Source organism: Taeniopygia guttata, chromosome 30 (genome assembly GCF_048771995.1).
Source record: "Taeniopygia guttata chromosome 30, bTaeGut7.mat, whole genome shotgun sequence".
In the NCBI taxonomy this organism is placed as follows: domain Eukaryota; kingdom Metazoa; phylum Chordata; class Aves; order Passeriformes; family Estrildidae; genus Taeniopygia; species Taeniopygia guttata.
The window spans coordinates 1714620-1733544 of NC_133055.1; the positions used below are offsets into that span (position 1 = coordinate 1714620).

The 18925-nt window shown below is 40.2% G+C and overlaps 1 protein-coding gene across 1 annotated transcript; it reads left to right on the forward strand.

Annotated features, from left to right (window-relative positions):
* Positions 1–1166: 1166 nt before the first annotated feature.
* On the forward strand, positions 1167–18925 carry LOC115491624 (asialoglycoprotein receptor 1). The gene is made up of 10 exons (XM_072920132.1): positions 1167–1416; positions 4490–4571; positions 6751–6801; positions 7993–8067; positions 9802–10044; positions 12423–12485; positions 13242–13310; positions 16243–16412; positions 17468–17577; positions 18641–18925. The coding sequence occupies exons 2-10, from the start codon at positions 4511–4513 to the stop codon at positions 18774–18776; spliced, it is 978 nt and encodes a 325-aa protein (XP_072776233.1). The 5' UTR covers positions 1167–1416; positions 4490–4510; the 3' UTR covers positions 18777–18925.

Below are 18925 nucleotides of genomic sequence, written 5' to 3' on the forward strand. Positions count from 1 at the left end.
TTTTCACCCATTTTTTGGTTTTTTCCCCATTTTTGGGATTTCACCCCCAACTTTTACATTTTTCTCCCATTTTTTGGGGTTTTTTCCCCTTTTTTTGATTTTTCTCCCCATTTTTGCTTTTTTTTTCCCATTTTTGGGATTTCACCCCCAATTTTTACATTTTTTCTCCCCATTTTTTGTTGTTTTTTTTTTTCCCATTTTTGGGATTTTCCCCAATTTTCTATTTTTCTCCCCATTTTTGGGGTTTTTTCCCCATTTTTGGGATTTCACCTCAAATTTTTACAATTTTCTCCCCAGTTTTTGGGGGTTTTTTCCTATTTTTGGGATTTCCCCCCCCAATTTTTACAATTTTTTACCCTTTTTTTTTTTTTTTTTTCTCCCCGTTTTTTAGTGGGTTTTTTCCCATTTTTGGGATTTCCCCCCCATTTTTTTTTATTTTCTCCCCATTTTTTGTTTTTTTCCAATTTTTGAGATTTCCCCCCCAATTTTTACATTTTTCTCACCAGTTTTTGGGATCTTTTCCCATTTTTTAAATTTTACCCCAATTTTTTTAGATTTTCCCACCTTTTTTTTTAATTTCCCCTCATTTTTTAAATTTCCCCCTTTTTTTAAAATTTTCCCCCATCTTTTAAAATTTTCCCATTTTTTAAATTTCCCCCCCATTTTTTTACATTTTCCCCCATTTGTCTTTAAATTTCCCCCCCATTTTCGTGATTTTTTTTCCCCTTTTTTATTTTGATTTTCCCCTCAATTTTTACATTTCTCTCACCAGTTTTTGGGGGTTTTTCCCATTTCTTTGATTTCCCCCCATTTTTTTAAATTTTCCCCCATTTTAAAAATTTTCCCCCATTTTTTTATATTTTCCCGCTCATTTTTTAAATTTTAGCCCCATTTTTTACATTTTACTCAATTTTTTAAAAATTTTCCCCCCATTTTTTACATTTTCCTCCTTTTTTTTAACTTTCCCCCCCATTTTTTTTAAATTTCCCTCCATTTTTTTACATTTTCCCCCCATTTTTTTTTACATTTTCCCCCCATTTTCCTGATTTTTTCCCCCTTTTTTATTTTGATTTTTCCCCCCATTTCCCCCCAATTTTTATTCTTTTTTTCTCATTTTCTGACCCATTTTTCCCCTTTTCTCTCCCCTCCCCCCGGAAGCGCCTCTTCGCCGCTTTTGGGTGAAAAAAACCCCAAAAAGGGGAACCGAAAAAGCCGAAAATTCAAATTTCGCTGCTCGGGGGCGGCCAAAACCTCCGAATTTCACCCGAAAAATCCGAATTTCAGCCCAAAACCTCCGAATTTCACCCGAAAAATCCGAATTTCAGCCCAAAACCTCCAAATTTCAACCCAAAAATCCGAATTTCAGCCCAAAAATCTGAATTTCAGCCCAAAAATCCGAACTCGGCGCCGGAGCAGGTTCGGGGCAAGGGGGTGGGGAAAAAAGGGAAAAAAAGGGAATTTTGGGGAAAAAAAGGGAATTTTGGGGTAAAAAAAGGGGATTTTGGGGAAAAAAGGGAATTTGGGGGGATTAAAGGGGATTTTGGGGGATTAAAGGGGATTTTGGGGTCAAAAAAGGAAATTTCGGGGTCAGGGAAGAGATTTTGGGTCAATAAAGGGAATTTTGGGGTCACAAAAGGAGATTTTGGGGTCCTTGAGGAGATTTTGGGGTCAATTAAGGGAATTTCGGGGTCAATAAATCAGATTTTGGGGTCCATAAAGGGAATTTTGGGGTAACAAAAAATTTTGGGGTCACGGAAGGAGATTTTGGGGTAAATAAGTGAAATTTTGGGGTCAAAAAAGGAAATGTTGGGGTCACAAAAGGAGATTTTGGGGTCTGGGGGGAGGAATTTTGGGGTCTGGGGAGGAGTTTTGGGGTCAAAAAAGGAGATTTTGAGGTAAATAAATCAGATTTTGGGGTCAAAAAAGGGAATTTTGGGGTCCTTGAGGAGATTTTTGGGGTCACGGGAGGAAATTTTGGGGTAAATAAATCAGATTTTGGGGTCCTCAAGGAGATTTTGGGGTAAATAAATCAGATTTCGGGGTCTGGGGGGAGAATTTTGGGGTCAAAAAAGGAAATTTTGGGGTAACAGAAAAAATTTTGGGGTCCTTGAGGAGATTTTGGGTCAATAAAGAAGATTTTGGGGTGAATAAATGAGATTTTGGGGTCTGAAGGGAAATTTTGGGGTCGAAAAAGGAAATTTCGGGGTCGGGGAAGGGAATTTCGGGTCACAAAAGGAGATTTTGGGGTAAATAAATCAGATTTTGGGGTCCTTGAGGAGATTTTGGGGTCACAGAAGAAATTTTGGGATCAATAAAGGAAATTTTGGGGCTCCTGAAGGAAATTTTGGGGGAATAGAAAAAATTTGGGTCAATAAATGAAATTTTGGGGTCTGGGGGGAGGAATTTTGGGGTCAAAAAAGGAAATTTTGGGGTAACAGAAAAAATTTTGGGGTCACAAAAGGAGATTTTGGGTCAATAAAGAAAATTTTGGGGTAAATAAATCAGATTTTGCGGTCTGAGGGGGAGTTTTGGGGTCGAAAAAGGAAATTTTGGGGTCCCGGAAGGAGATTTTGGGTCAATAAAGGGAATTTTGGGGTCCTTGAGAAGATTTTGGGTAAATAAATGAAATTTTGGGGTCAATTAAGGGAATTTTGGGGTCCTTGAGGAGATTTTTGGGGTCACAGGAGGAAATTTTGGGGTAAATAAATCGGATTTTGGGGTCCTCAAGGAGATTTTGGGGTAAATAAATCAGATTTTGGGGTCTGTGGGGAGAATTTTGGGGTCAAAAAACGAAATTTTGGGGTCACAAAAGGAGATTTTGGGGTAACAAAAAATTTGAGGTCACGGAAGGAGATTTTGGGGTAAATAAATGAAATTTTGGGGTCGGGAAGGAAATTTTGGGTTCAAGAAAGGAGATTTTGGGGTTGAGGAGGGAAATTTTGGGGTCTGGGAGGGAAATTTTGGGGTCCCTGAGGAGATTTTGGGGGTTTTGGGGTCCCTGGGTTGATTCTTGGGGGTTCCTGAGGAATTTTTTGGGTTTTTGGGGGTCTCTGAGGAGTTTTTGGGGTGTCCCTGCTGAATTTGGGGGGTCCTTGGGTTAATTTTTTGTGGTCCCTGATGAATTTGGGGGTTTTGGGGGTCCCTGGGTTGATTTTTGGGGGTCCCTCAGGAATTTGGGGGCCCCTCAGGAATTTTGCGGTCCCTGGATTGATTTTTGGGGTCCCTCAGGAATTGGGGATCCCTGAGGAATTTTTGGGGGGTCCCTGATAAATTTGGGGGTTTTTGGGGGTCCCTCAGGAATTTTGGGGAGTCCCTGCTGATTTTTGGGGGGTCCCTCAGGAATTTGGGGGCCCCTCAGGAATTTTGGGGTCCCTGGGTTAATTTTTTGGGGTCCCTGATGAATTTTGGGGTTTTCGGGGTCCCTGGGTTGATTTTTTGGGGTTCCTGCTGAATTCGGGGGGTCCCTGAGGAATTTTTTGGGGGTCCCTGATAAATTTGGGGGTTTTTGGGGGTCCCTCAGGAATTGGGGGTCCCTCAGGAATTTTGGGGTCCCTGGGTTGATTTTTGGGGGTCCCTCAGAAATTTTGGGGTTTTTGGGGGGTCCCGGATGAATTTGGGGGTTTTTGGGGTCCCTGGGTTGATTTTTGGGAGGTCCCGGATGAATTTGGGGGCGTCCCTGCGGAATTTTGGGGGTCTGGGGGGTCCCTCAGGAATTTGGGGGGTCCCTGATGAATTTTGGGGGGTCCCTCAGAAATTGGGGGGTCTCTCAGGAATTCGGGGGTCTCGCTGAATTTTCGGGGGTCCCTGCTGAATTTGGGGTTCCCTGGGTTGATTTTTTGGGGGTCCCTGAGGAGTTTTTGGGGATCCCTGATGAATTTGGGGGTTTTTGGGGGGTCCCTCAGGAATTGGGGGGGTCCCTGATGAATTTGGGGGGTCCCTGATGAATTTTGGGGTTTTGGGGGTCCCTGGGTTGATTTTGGGGGTCCCTGATGATTTTTGGGGTCCCTCAGGAATTTGAGGGGTCCCTCAGGAATTTTGGGGTCCCTCAGGAATTTTTGGGGGGTCCCTGATGAATTTTGGGGGTCCCTGGGTTGATTTTTGGGGGTCCCTCAGGAATTGGGGGGTCCCTGATGAATTTTGGGGTCCCTGGGTTGATATTTGGGGTCCCTCAGGAAATTTGGGGGTCCCTCAGAAATTGGGGGGGTCCCTGCTGAATTTGGGGGGTCCCTCAGGAATTTTGGTGTTCCTCAAGAATTTGGGGGGTCCCTGCTGAATTTGGGGGTCTCTGGGTTGATTTTTTGGGGTCCCAGATAAATTTTGGGGTTTTTGGGGGATCCCTCAGGAATTTGGGGGGTCCCTCAGGAATTGGGGGGTCCCTCAGGAATTTTGGGGTCCCTGATGAATTTTGGGGTTTTTGGGGTCCATGGGTTGATTTTTGGGGGGTCCCTGCTGATTTTTGGGGTCCCTCAGGAATTTTGGGGTCCCTCAGGATTTGGGGTTGGGCGCGGCCATGGCCCAGCCGGGGCCCTACGGGAACTGGATCGGCCCCGGGCGGCTCCAGCGGCAGCCGGGTGAGAAAAATTCCCTTTTTTGGGGCAAAAATCCCAAATTCTCCTTTTTTGGGGGGTGAATCCCGAATTTTGGGGGTTTGGGGGAAAACCCCCCAAATTCCCCCTTTTTTGGGGGGGTAAATCCTAAATTTGGGGTTTTTTTTGGGGAAAAATTCCCCTTTTTTCCGGGTTAAATTCACATTTTTTCCGGGTTAAATCCCAAATTTTTATTGGAAAATCCCCCAAATTTTCCCTTTTTTGGGGGGTAAATCCCAAATTTTTTTTTTTTTTTTAAAAATCCCCCAAAATTCTCATTTTTCCTGGTTAAATCCGCCTTTTTCTGGGTTAAATTCCCTTTTTTTCTGTGTCAAATCCCAAATTTTGTGTTTTTTTGGGAAAAATCCCTCAAATTTTCCTTTTTTTGGGGGAAGTAAATCCCAAATTTGGGGTTTTTTGGGGAAAAATTCCCCCAAATTCCCCCTTTTTTCTGGGTTAAATCCCGAATTTCGGCTTTTTTGGGGATAAATCCCAAATTTCAGCTTTTTTATGGGGGTAAATCCCAAATTTGGGTTTTTTGGGGAAAATTCCCCTTTTTTGGGGTTAAATTCCCATTTTTCCCGGGTTAAATCCCAAATTTCCACTTTTTGGGGGGTTAAATCCCAAACTTTGGGATTTTTAAAGGAAAATTCCCCTTTTTTTTCTGGGTTAAATCCGCCTTTTTTTGGTTAAATTCCCATTTTTTTCGAGGTAAATTACAAATTTCTGATTTTTTCGGGTGTAAATCCCAAATTTTGGGGTTTTCTTAGGAAAAATGCCCCAAATTCCCCCTTTTTTGGTGGGTAAATCTCAAATTTGGGTTTTTTGGGGGGAAAATTCCCTAAATTCCCATTTTTCCCGACTTAAATCCCCCAAATTCTCATTTTCCCCCCATTTTCCCAATTTTTTCCCATTTCCCCCCCATTTTTTTTTCTCGATTTTTCCCTTTTATTCCCCCTTTTTTCCTTCTTCTTTTCTGTTTTTTCCCTATTTTTTCCTGACTTTTCCCCATTTTTGTCCCTTTTATTCCTATTTTTTCCCCATTTTTTCTCCCTCCCCCCCCTTTTTTTCCTCTGTTTCCCCTAAATTTTCTCTATTTTTCCCCCTTTTTATTCCTCTTTTATTCTCCTTTTTCCCCTCATTTCCCCCCCCCCAATTTTCCCAGATTTTTCCTGATTTTTTCCCCCATTTTCCTCCAATTTTCCCCCATTTTTTTCTCCCTTCCCTCCCCATTTTCTCTCTTTTTTCCCCTTTTATTCCCTTTAATTTCCCCATTTTTCCGGGTTTTTTTCCCGATTTTTCCCTCCTTTTCCCCCTTTTTTCCCCCATTTTTCTCTATTTTTTTCTCCATTTTCTCTCCATTTCCCCTCGAATTTTTATCCCATTTCCCCTCCATTTTTTCCTGTATTTTTTGCTGATTTTCCCCCATTTTTCCTGTTTTATTCCAAATTTTTTCCCGATTTTTTCCTAATTTTTTCCCGATTTTCCCCCATTTTTTTCCTTTTTCCCCCCATTTTTCCCGATTTTTCCTGTTTTTTCCTGATGTATTCCCGATTTTTTCCCGATTTCCCCCCAGTTTTTCCCGTTTTTTCCCTTGTTTTTTCCTGATTTTTTCCCTGATTTTTTCCTGTTTTATTCCCGATTTTTCCCCTGATTTTTCCCCATTTTTTCCATTTTTTCTCCCCTTTTCCCCCCATTTCCCCCCATTTTTTCCTCTTTTTTTTTTTCCTCATTTTTCCCTGATTTTTCCCCCATTTTTCCCATTTTCCCCGGGTTTTTTCCCGATTTCCCCCTTTTTTCCCACATTTTTTCCCGATTTATTCTTAATTTTTCCCGATTTTCCCCGATTTTCCCCTGATTTTTATCCCGATTTCCCCCCAGTTTTTCAATTTTTTTCCCCAATTTTCCCAATTTCCCCTCAATTTTTCCTGTTTTTTCCCCCCCATTTTTCCTGGTTTTTCCCTGATTTACTCCCGATTTTCCCCCATTTTTTCCTTGTTTTATTCCCGATTTTCCCCGATTTCCCCCATTTCCTCCCCCCCATTTTTTCCTTATTTTCCCCCCATTTTTTCCCCCGATTTTCCCCTGTTTTTTCCTGATTTATTTTGAATTTTCCCGATTTATTTTGAATTTTCCCGATTTTTCCCCCTTTTCCCTTTCCCAGGAATTTACTCCGTGGCCGGGAGGATTTCCCCAGTGGGCGACTTCAGACCCGGTAAATTCCCTTTTTTATCCCAAATTTCCCCTTTTTCCCCCAAATTTTCCCAATTTTTCCCAAATTTTGGGACCGGATTCATCCATTGATTCCTTTGCCACCAGGATTGGGAATTTCTGCTCCAAATTCGGCTGCAAAATCCCCAAAAATTCAATTTTTTCCTATTAAAATCCCCCCCAAAATTCGAATTTTTCCTCTTAAAATCCCCCAAAAATTCGGATTTTTCCTCTTAAAATCCCCCCAAATTCGAATTTTTTCCTCTTAAAATCCCCCAAAAAATCAAAAATTTTTTCCCCTTAAAAATCCTCCAAAATTAATTTTTCCCTTAAAATCCAAAATAATCAATTTTTTTCCCCATCAAATACCCCAAAATCAATTTTTTTCCCATAAAATCCAAAAATAATCAAATCTGGTTTGCCATTAAAATCCAGGAAAAAATTTGATTTTTTTTTTACCTCTTAAAGTTCCCTAAAAATTGAATTTTTTACTTCAAAATCCCCTAAAAATCCAATTTGTTTTTCCCTTCAAATGCCCCCAAAAAATCGAATTTTTTACCTCTTAAAGTCAAAAAAAAAATCGAGTTTTTGCCCTTAAAATCCAAAAAAAATTGAATTTTTTCCCTTAAAAAACAAAAAAACTCTATTTTTTTTCCTTAAAAAAAAAAAATTCCTTTTTTCCCTTAAAATCAAATTTATTTTCCCTTCATATCCCAAAAAAACCTGAATTTTTGCCTCTTAAAGTCCCCAACATTTTTTTTTTCTTAAAAATCCAAAAAAAATTGAATTTTTTCCCTTAAAATCTGAAATAATCAAATTTTTTTCCCTTAAAATCCCCCCCAAAAATCGAATTTTTTCCTCTTAAAGCCCCCAAAAATTTGAATTTTTTTCCCTTAAAATCCCCCCAAATTGAAAATTTTTTCCTTTAAAATCCCCCCAAAAATCAAATTTGTTTTTCCATTAAAATTCCCCAAAAATTGAATTTTTTATCCTTAAATCCCGCCAAAAACTGAATTTTTTACCTCCTTAAGTCCCAAAAAAATCTAATTTTTTCCTTTAAAATCCCCCCAAAATTGAAAATTTTTTCCTTTAAAATCCCCCAAAAATCAAATTTGTTTTTCCCTTAAAATTCCCCCAAAAATGGAAATTTTTTACCCAAAAATCCCCCAAAAATCGGATTTTTTCTCTTTTCCAGCCTCTCCCGACAGTTTTGAGGCCGATTACGACGACGTTTCCATGGCGGGATCCGAGCGCGGCCCCCCGGCCAAAGGTCCCCCCAAAATTCCCAAAATTCCCCCAAAAAATTCCCAAAAAAAATTCCCCCAAAAAATTCCCCCCAAATTCCCTAAAAATATAAAAAAAATTCCCCAAAAAATCCCCCAAAATTAAAAATATTCCCCTAAAATTCCCAAAAAAATTACCCCAAAAATTCTCCAAAAATACCAAAAAATTCCCCCAAAAAATTCCCTAAAAATACCCCGAAAAATCCCCCAAAAAATCCCCCCAAAAAATCCAGAATAATTCCCCAAAAAATCCCCCCAAAAATCCAAAATAATTCCCAAAAGAATCTCAAAAATTCCTCCAAAAAAAAATCCAAAAAAATCCCCAAAATATACCAAAAAATTCAAAAAATTTCCCCCAAAAATTAAAAAAAATCCCTAAAATTTCCCCCTAAAAATCCCTTAACTTTTCCCCTAAAATTCCCTGAAAGTACCCCAAAATTTCCCCAAATTTTCCCAAAAAATTCCCCAAAATTCCCTAAAAATTCCCCCCAAAATCCCAAAAATTATCAAAAAAATCCCCCAAACTTCCCCAAATTCCCAAAAAATTCCCTCCAAAATCCCCAAAATCCAAAAAAATACCCAAACTTCCCCAAAATTGAAAAAAATCCCTAAAATTGTCCAAAATTCCCCAAAAATCCCAAAAATTCCTCCAAAATCCCCCCAAAATACCAAAATTCCTTAAAAATACCCCCAAAAAATTCCACAAAAAAATCCACCAAAAAAATCCCAACAATTCCCCCCAAAATTCCAAATATTCCCCTAAAATCCCCACAAAAATCTCAAAAAAAAATTCCAAAAAATTCTTAAAATTCAAAAAAATATCCCAAAAAATCCCAAAAATTTCCACAAAAATTCAAAAAAAATCCCCCCAAAATTTGGGAATTCCCAGTGGAAATTTGGGAGTTCAGACAAAAAATTGGGAATTTTGACCCAAATTGGGAATTCCCACCCAAAATTTGGCAACTTGGACCCAAAATTTGGGAATTCTGACCGAAAATTTGGGAATTCTGAGCCCGAATTCGGGAATTTTGACCCCAAATTGGGAATTCCGATCCTAATCCAAAATCCCCCAAAATTCCCAAAAAATTAACTCAAAAATGCAAAAAAAATTCCCCCAAATTTCTGCCTAAATTCCCAAAAATTCACCCAAAACTTCTCCAAAATTCCCAAAAATTCCAAAAATGTGCAAAAATTTCCCAACATTCCCCAAAATTTCCCAGAAATTAAAAAAAACTCCAAAAATTCCCAAAAAATCTCAAAATGCCGCAAAAATTCCCAAAAAATCTTCTCTCAAAAATTCCTAGAAATCTGCAAGATTTTCCAAAAATTCCCCAAAATTTCACAGAAATTAAAAAAATCCTCCAAAATTCAAAAAAAATCCCAAAATGCATCAAATTTCCCAAAAATCCATCCAAAATTCCCCAAAATCCCCCCAAAAATTCCCAAAAAATCCCCTTAAAATCCCCCTAATTTTCCAAAAATCCCCATTTTCCCCCAAAAATCCAAAAAAAATCCCTTTAAAATCTCCCCAAATTCCCAAAAAAATCCCCAAATTTCCCAAAAAATCCTAAAAATTCCCTTTTTTCCCAAAAATTCCCCAAAAAATTCCCAAAAATCCCTAAAAAATTCCCAAAAATCCCAAAAAATTCCCAAAAATCCCAAAAAAATTCCCACAAATCCCAAAAAAATCCCCAAAATTCCCATTTTTTTGCTCCCCGCAGGCGTTTATCTCCTGGCGGGGCCTCCCCAGGGGGATCCCGAAGATTCCCAACGGAAATTTGGGAATTCCGAGCCCGAATCCGGGAATGGGGACCGGAAATCCGGGAACGGGGACCGGAAATCCGGGAACTCGGACCGGAAATCCGGGCACCGGGACCGGAAGTGCGGGCAATGGGCAATGGCGGCCGCCATGGCGCTGCTGGGCCTGGCCTGGGGGGGGCTCCTGGCGGCGGCCGTGGGGAAACGTGAGCGGAGAGTTTGGGGGGAAAAAACGGGATTTTGGGAAAAAAACCCGGGAATTTGGGGAAAAACGGGAATTGCCATCGAAAACGGGAATTTGGGGAGGAATTCTGGGGGAAAATGGGAATTTTGGGGAAAATTGCCATCAAAAATGGGAATTCTGCGTGGAAAACAGGGAATTTTGGGGAAATGGGAATTTTGGGAGGAATTCCATGGAAAAATGGGAATTTTGGATGGGAAAAAAGGGAATTTTGGAGAAAATTTTCCATCAAAAATGGGAATTTTGGGAGGATTTCCATGGGGAAATGGGAATTTTGGGGGAAAAATCAGGAATTTGGGGAAAACCGGGGATTTGGGGAAAACGGGATTTGGGGAAGAACGGACATTTGGAGAAAAACGGGAATTTGGGGGGAATTGCCATCGAAAATGGGGATTTGGGGAGGAATTCCATGAGAAAATGGGAATTTTAGGGGGGGAATTCGGGAATTTTGGGGAAATTTCCATCAGAAATGGGAAATTTGGGGGGAAAACAGGGAATTTTGGGGTGGATTTGATGGAAAAATGGGGATTTTGGGTGGAATTACATGGAAAAATGGGGATTTGGGGTGGAATTTCATGGAAAAATGGGAATTTTGGAGGGAAAAATGGGAATTTTGGAGGGAAAAATGGGAATTTTGGAGGGAAAAATGGGAATTTTGGAGAAAATTTTCCATCATAAATGGGAATTTTGGGAGCAATTCCATGGAAAAATGGGAATTTTGGGGGAAAAACCAGGAATTTTGGGGAAAACGGGATTTGGGGAAAAACGGGAATTGGCGGGGAGAAAACAGGAATTTGGGGGAAAACGGGAATTTTGGAGAAAATTTTCCATCAAAAATGGGATTTTTGGGAGGAATTCCATGGGAAAATGGGAACTTTTGGGGAGAAATTGGAATTTGGGGGGGAAATGGGAATTTTGGGGAAATTTTTCCGTCAAAAATGGGGATTTTTGGGAGGAAAATGGGAGGTTTTGGGGAGAAAATGGGAATTTTTGGGAGGAATTCCAGGGAAAAGCGGGAATTTTGGGGGAAATTTCCATCAAAAAGGGGGATTTTGGGGGTAAAAGCGGGAATTTGGGGGTGGAATCCATGGGAAAATGGGAATTTTGGAGGGAAACATGGGAATTTTGGCAGAAATTTCCATCAAAAATGGGAATTTGGGGGAGAAAAATGGGAATTTTGTCGGGGGAAATGGGAATTCTGGGAAGAATTCAGTGAAAAACCGGGAATTTTGGGTGGAACATTGGGAATTTTGGGAAGAATTCTATAGAAAAATGGGGATTTTGAGTGGAAATGGGAATTTTGGGGAAAATTTTCCATCAAAAATGAGATTTTTGGGGTGAATTCCATGGAAAACCGGGAATTTTGGGTGAAAAATTGGGAATTTTGGGGAAAATTTCTATCAAAAATTGGATTTTTGAGAGGCATTCCATGGGAAATGGGAATTTTGGGGGGAAAATGGGAATTTTGGGGGGAAAAACGGGAATTTTGGAGAAAATTTTCCATCATAAATGGGAATTTTGGGAGCAATTCCATAGAAAAATGGGAATTTTGGGGGAAAAACCAGGAATTTTGGGAAAAACGGGATTTGGGGAAAACCGGGGATTTGGGGGGAAAACGGGAATTGGGGAAATCGGGAATTGGGGGAAAAACGGGAATTGGGGGAAAACGGGAATTTGGGAAAAAAACGGCAATTTGGGGGGAATTGCCATCGAAAACGGGAATTTGGGGAGGAATTCCATGAGAAAATGGGAATTTTGGGGGGGAAGTGGGAATTTTGGGGGAAAATGGGAATTTTGGAGAAAATTTTCCATCCAAAACGGGAATTTGGGGGGAAAATGGGAATTTTGGGGAATTTTTTCCGTAAAAAATGGGGATTTTGGGGGAGAAAACGGGAATTTTTGGGAGGAATTCCAGGCAAAGCGTAAATTTTGGGGAAAATTTCCATCAAAAATGGGGATTTTTGGGGGGAAATGGGAATTTTGGGGTGGATTTGATTGGAAAATGGGGATTTGGGGAAAAATTTCAGGGGGAAACGGAAAATTTGGGGAGAAAAATGGGAATTTTGGGGGGAAAATGGGAATTTTGGAGAAAATTTTCCATTAAAAATGGGAATTTTGGGGAAAATTCTGGGGGGAAAATGAGAATTTTGGGAGCAAAAATGGGAATTTTGGGGAAAATTTCCATTAAGAATGGAATTTTGGGAGGAATTCCATGTGGAAATGTGAACTTTTTGGGGGGGGATGGGAATTTTGGGTGGAAAATGGGAATTTTGGGCAGAATTCCATGAAAACTTGGGAATTTGGGTGAATTCCATGAAAATTTGGGATTTTTGGCTGTTGCAGACCAGGCGCTGTGGGCGGAGCTGGAGCTGCTGAAATCAAATTTTTCGGCTGTTCTGGATTCCCGTAAGTAGCAAAAATTCCCCAAAATTCCCAAATTCCCAAAAATTCCCAAATTCCAAAAATTTCCCCAAAATTCCCCAAATTCTCAAATCCCCAAATTCCCAAACATTTCCAGAATTTTCCAAAAATTCCCATTCCCCAAATTCCCCAAAATTCCCAAAGTCCCTCAAAATTCCCAAACATTCCAAAAAATTCCCAAACATTCCAAGTTCCCAAAAATTCAAAAATAATAAAAAAATTCCCCAAAAATCCCCAAAATACTCAAAAATTCAACAAAATTCCCAAGAATTCAAAAAATCCTCCAAAATCCCCCAAAATTTCAAAAATTTCCCAAATTCCCAGAAATTCACAAACATTCCCCAAAATCCCCAAATCCATCCCAAAAAAATCCCAAAAATTCCCAAATTCCCAAATTCTCAAAAATTCCCCAAAATTCTCAAATTCTCAGAAATTCCCAAAATTCACAAAAATCCCCCAAAATCCCTGAAAATTCCCCCAAAATTCCCAAAATTTCCCAATTTTGGCTTTTCCGACTCCGGTTTGGGGGGGATTGGACTGGGAGGGACTGGGACAAACTGGTTTATACTGGTTTATACTGGTCCATACTGCTTTATACTGGTTTAAACTGGCCTGTACTGGGTTTTTTACTGGTTTATACTGGTTTGTTACTGGTCCATACTGGTTATACTGGTTTTTACTGGGTTTGACTGTTTTTTTTCTGGTTTCTACTGGTCCAAACTGTTTTTTTCCGGTTCCCAGTGCAGCAGGAGCAGACCCGGCTCCATTTCGGGATCCGGCAGCACCAACTGGAGCAGGAGGAGCAGGCCGGTAATTCCTGAATTCCCAAAATTCCTGAATTCCTGAATTCCCAAATTCCCGAAATTATCCCCAAAATCCCCCCGAGAATTCCCTAAAATACCCCAGAAAAATTCCAAAAAAATCCCCCAAATTTCCAGCAAAATTTCTAAAATTCCAAAATGTCCAAAATTCCCAAATTCCCCCAAAAATATCCAAAATTCCCAAAAATTAAAAAAAAATTCCCAGAAAATGCCAAAAAATTCCCCAAATAATTTCCTCCAAAATTCCCTCCAAAAATTCAAAAAAATTCTCCAGAATTCCCAAAAAAACTTCCTCCAAAGTTCCCCAAATTTCCCGAAAAGTCCCCCAAAAAATTTCCTCCAAAAGTTCCAAAAAATTCCTCCCAAAAATTCCAAATTACCAAAATTCCCAAATTCCCAAAATTCCTAAATTCCCAAAATTCCCAAAATTCCTGAATTCCCAAATTCCCCCCATAAATATCCAAAATTCCCCCAAATTCCAAACAAAATTCCCAAAAAATTCTAGAAAATTCCCCCAAAAATTCCCTCCAAAAATTCAAAAAAATTCCCAAAAATCCCTAAAATTTCCCGCAATAATTTCTTCCAAAAATTCCCCCCAAAAATCCTAAAAATTAAAAGATAACATCCCCCCAAAATCCCAAAAAATCCCCTAAAAAATTCCCCAAATTTCCCTCCAAAAATTTCCTCCAAAATTCCCAAAAATTTCCCCTCAAAAAATCCCAGAGATTCCACAAAATCCCCAAATTCCCCAAAAAAATATCCAAAATTCCCCAAAAAAACGCCGGCTCCTGTTCTTCCTTCTGCCGGCTTTTCCCGGGGATTTTTTTGGGATTTTTCCATGGAATTTTTCCCAGATTTTTTTGGGATAATTTCCCAGATTTTCCTGGGATATTTTCCAGGATTTTCCCATGGTTTTCCCAGATTTCCCCGGATATTTTCCCCAATTCCCGGGGATTTTTCTATGGATTTTTGGGGGGTTTATTTTGGGGATATTTTCCCAGATTTTCCCAGGATATTTTCCTATATTTTCCTGGGATATTTTCCCAGATTTTCCTGTGTTTTTCCCAGGATAATTTCCTTATTTCCTGCTGTTTTCTGGGAGATTTTTCTATGGGATTTTTTGAGACTTTTCCATGGAACTTTCTGGGGAATTTTTAGGGATAATTTCCAGGATTTTCCCAGGATATTTTCCCAGATTTTTCCCAGGATAATTTCCAGGATTTTCCCGTGGTTTTCCCAGAGTTTCCCCGGATATTTTCCCAGATTTCCCAGAATAATTTCCCCATTTCCCGGGGATTTTTCCATGGGATTTTTGGGGGATTTTTCCATGGGATTTTTCCCAGATTTTTTTGGGGATATTTTTCCAGGTTTTCCCGGGATAATTTCCAGGATTTTCCCAGGATAGTTTCCAGGATATTCCTGTGGCTTTCCCAGATTTCCCCGGATAATTTCCCAATTTCCCGGGGATTTGCCAGGGGTTTTTCCAGGATAATTTCCCCATTTTCCGGGGATTTTTCCATGGAATTTTTCCCAGATTTTTTGGGGATATTTTCCTGGGATATTTCTCTGATTTTCCCAGGATATTTTCCCAGATTTTTCCGGGATAATTTCCCGTTTTCCCCAGATTTTCTGGGCAGTTCCCGGCACTGCGGGGCCGTTTCCCGGGGTTTATTCCAAGAACAGTTCCCCAATTCCCGGGGATTTTTCTGGGGGATTTTTCCATGGAATTTTTCCCAGATATTTTTGGGATATTTTCCCAGGATATTTTCCAGGATATTCCCATGGTTTTCCCAGATTTCTCCAGATATTTTCCCAGATTTCCCAGATAATTTCCCCATTTCCCAGGGATTTTTCCATGGAATTTTGGGGGGATTTTTTTGGGGATATTTTCCCTGATTTTCCGGGGATATTTTCCCAGATTTTCCTGGGATATTTTCCCAGATTTTCCCGTGTTTTCCCCAGGATAATTTCCCTATTTCCCACTGTTTTCCGGGGGACTTTTCCATGGGAATTTTTGGGATTTTTCCATGGAATTTTCCCCAGATTTTTTGGGGATAATTTCCAGGATTTTCCCAGGATATTTTCCAGGATATTCCCGTGATTTTCCCAGATTTCCCCGGATATTTTCACAGATTTCCCAGGATAATTTCCCCATTTCCCGGGGATTTTTGCATGGAATTCTTCCCAAATTTTTTCGGGATAATTTCCAGGAATTTCCCAGGGATATTTTCCAGGAATTTCCCAGGATAATTTCCAGGATATTCCCGTGGTTTTCCCAGATTTACCTGAGCTTTTCCCCAGATCATTTCCCTATTTCCCAGGGATTTTTCCAGGGGATTTTTGGGGGATTTTTCCATGGAGGTTTTCCCAGATATTTTTGGGATATTTTCCCAGGATAATTTCCAGGATTTTCCCGGGATAATCTCCAGGATATTCCCGTGGTTTCCCCAGATTTCCCAGGATAATTTCCCAAATTTCCCCGAATCATTTCCCCACTTCCCGGGGATTTTTTCCATGGAATTTTTGGGGGATTTTTCCATGGAATTTTTCCCGGATTTTTTGGGATAATTCCCTGTTTTTCCCAGATTTGCTGTGCCGGGCCCTGGGCAGCTCCCGGCGCTGCGGGGCCGTTTCCCGGGGTTTATTCCAGGATCATTTCCCCATTTCCCAGGGATTTTTCAATGGAATTTTTTGGGGATTTTTCCATGGAATTTTTCCCAGATTTTTTGGGATAATTTCCCTGTTTTTCCCAGATTTGCTGTGCCGGGCCCTGGGCAGCTCCCGGCGCTGCGGGGCTGTTTCCCGGGGTTTATTCCAGGATCATTTCCCCATTTCCCAGGGATTTTTCCATGGGATTTTTTGGGAATTTTTCCATGGAATTTTTTGGGGATTTTTTGGGATAATTTCCCTGTTTTTCCCAGATTTGCTGTGCCGGGCCCTGGGCAGCTCCCGGCGCTGCGGGCCGGGCTGGCGCTCCCACGCCGGCTCCTGTTATTCCTTCTCGGGGCTGGCGCTGAGCTGGGGCCGCGCCCGCGCCGCCTGCGAGGACCTGGGGGCGCAGCTGGCCGTGGTCAGCGACGAGGCCGAGCAGGTGGGGGATCCCCATCCCAAAAACCCCAAATCCCCAATCCCAAATCCTAAAAAACCCCAAATCCCAAATCCTAAAAAATCCTAAATCCCAAATCCATCCCCAATCCCAACTACCAAATCCATCCCGGTCCCAAATCCCGAATCCATCCTGATCCCAAAAAATCCCAAATCCCCAATCCATCCTGGTCCCAAAAACCCCAAATCCCAAATCCTAAAAAACCATAAATCCCAAATCCCAAAAAACCCCAAATCCCAAATCCATCCCGATCCCAAATCCCAAATCCATCCCCGATCCCAAATCCCAAATCCATCCCGATCCCAAAAACCCCAAATCCCCAATCCTAAAAAACCCCAAATCCATCCCCGATCCCAAATCCCGAATCCATCCTGATCCCAAAAACCCTAAATCCCCAATCCCAAATCCATCCCTGATCCCAAATCCATCCCTGATCCCAAATCCATCCCGGTCCCAAAAACCCCAAATCCCAAATCCTAAAAAATCCTAAATCCCAAATCCATCCCCGACCCCAAATCCATCCCCATCCCAAAAAACCCCAAACCCCGAAATCCCCAAATCCCAAACCCCAAATTTTGAGATATTTGGAGGTCTTTTTGGAGTTTTTTTGGGGTATTTTTGGGGGTATTTTTAAGGGATTTTTGGGGTATTTTGGGGGTGGTTATTGGGGTATTTTGGGGGTGTTTTTTGGGGTATTTTTAGGGGATTTTGGGGGATTTTTGGGGTATTTTGGGGGTCTTTCTAGGGGATTTTTTGGGTATTTTTAGGGGATTTTTTTGGGTGTTTTTTGGGGTGTTTTTAGGGGTTTTTTTGGGTGTTTTTTGGGGTGTTTTTAGGGGATTTTTGGGGTATTTTTAGGGCACTTTTAGGATATTTTTGGGGTGTTTTTTGGGGTATTTTGGGGGTGTTTTTAGGGGATTTTTAGGATATTTTTGGGGGTGTTTTTTGGGGTATTTTGGGTGTGTTTTTTGGGGGTGTTTTTTGGGGTATCTTGGGGGTGTTTTTTGGGGTGTTTTTAGGGTTTTTTGGGTTTTTTGCAGCTTTTCCTGGTGCAGAACAGCAACCGCAGCAGCTCCTACTGGCTGGGGGTGACGGACGCGGAGCAGGAGGGGAAATGGCGCTGGGTCAACGGCGAGGAGCCGCAGATCGGGTAAAAAAACACCAATTTTGGGCAAAAATATCACAGTTTTGGGCAAAAAAAAATCACAATTCTGAAAAAAAAAATCATCATTTTAGGCAAAAAGAAAAAAAATCGCATTTTTGGGGGAAAAAATCTGAATTTTGGAGGAAAAAATCACAGTTTTTGTAAAAAAAATTCATCATTTTGGGCAGAAAAAAATCGCATTTTGGGCAAAAAATTTCTCACTTTTGGGCGAAAAAAATTACAATTTTGGAGAAAAAAAATCAGAATTTTGGGGGAAAAAATCTGAATTTTGGGGAAAAAATCTCATTTTTTGTAAGAAAAATTAATAACTGGGAAAAAATATCTCATTTTTTGGCCAAAAAAATTGTAATTTTGGGAGAAAATCAGAATTTTGGGGAAAAAAATCTCATTTTTTGTAAAAAAATTGCAATTTTGGGGGAAAAATCCGATTTTTGGATGGGGTGAGGGAGGAGGAGCAGGAAAGGAAATGGCGCTGGGGCAGAGCGGGGAAAAAATCCAATTTTGGGGAAAAAAATCCCAATTTTGGGAAAAAATGAGAATTATTTTTTTAAATCACAATTTAGGGAAAAAATCATATTTTTTGGGGAAAAAATCATATTTTTTGGGGAAAAAAGTCTAAATTTTGGGGAAAAAAATCTCATTTTTTGTAAGGAAAAAATTATTAAAACCAAGATAAGACTGAATTAAATATGGATAAAAATCCATTAAAAATCAATTTTAAAAATTCTAAAATTACTAAAAATTACCAAAAAATGACTAAAAATTACCAAAAATATTTTTTAAATTACTAAAAATTTATGAAAAATAAATTCAGATCAATTTGCATAATAAAAATTAACGAAATTTAATAAAAGCCAACAAAAAAATCCGATTTTTTTCCCATTTTTTCCTTCAAAAAATGACATTTTTTCCTTGAAAAATGCCATTTTCCACCCATTTTGGCCGTTTAAATCGGGGTTTTTTGTGTTGTTTTCATTGCTGATTTTTATTTTTACTTTTTCTATATTTCTTTTCCCGGAATAATTGGAATTTTGGGGTTTTTTTCCAGGTTTTGGGACGTGTGGCTGCAGGAGGAGCAGCAGGAGCTGAAGGATTGCGGCGCCCTGGGGCCCAAAGGGCGCTGGGTGAGCGCGGCCTGCGCGGAGCCGCTGCGCTGGGTCTGCGAGAGGCCCGGACACTGCTGAAATTCCCTTTTTTTCACCCAAAAATTCCCCCCAAAATGAAAAAAAAATTCCCTAAAAATCCCTCCAAAAATCCGCAAAAAACCCGGCAAAAATCCCCCCAAAATCCCTCAAAAAATACCGTTTTTATTAAAGAATTTGTGCCAAAAAAA

What these genes read in the sequence shown, in the direction of transcription:
- LOC115491624 (XM_072920132.1), top strand. Translation starts at nt 4,511, where the DNA reads ATGGCCCAGCCGGGGCCCTACGGGAACTGGATCGGCCCCGGGCGGCTC. An exon ending in GCGGCTCCAGCGGCAGCCGG is followed by an intron (nt 4,572 to 6,750) that starts GTGAGAAAAATT and finishes TCCCTTTCCCAG; the next exon opens with GAATTTACTCCGTGGCCGGG. An exon ending in AGTGGGCGACTTCAGACCCG is followed by an intron (nt 6,802 to 7,992) that starts GTAAATTCCCTT and finishes TCTCTTTTCCAG; the next exon opens with CCTCTCCCGACAGTTTTGAG.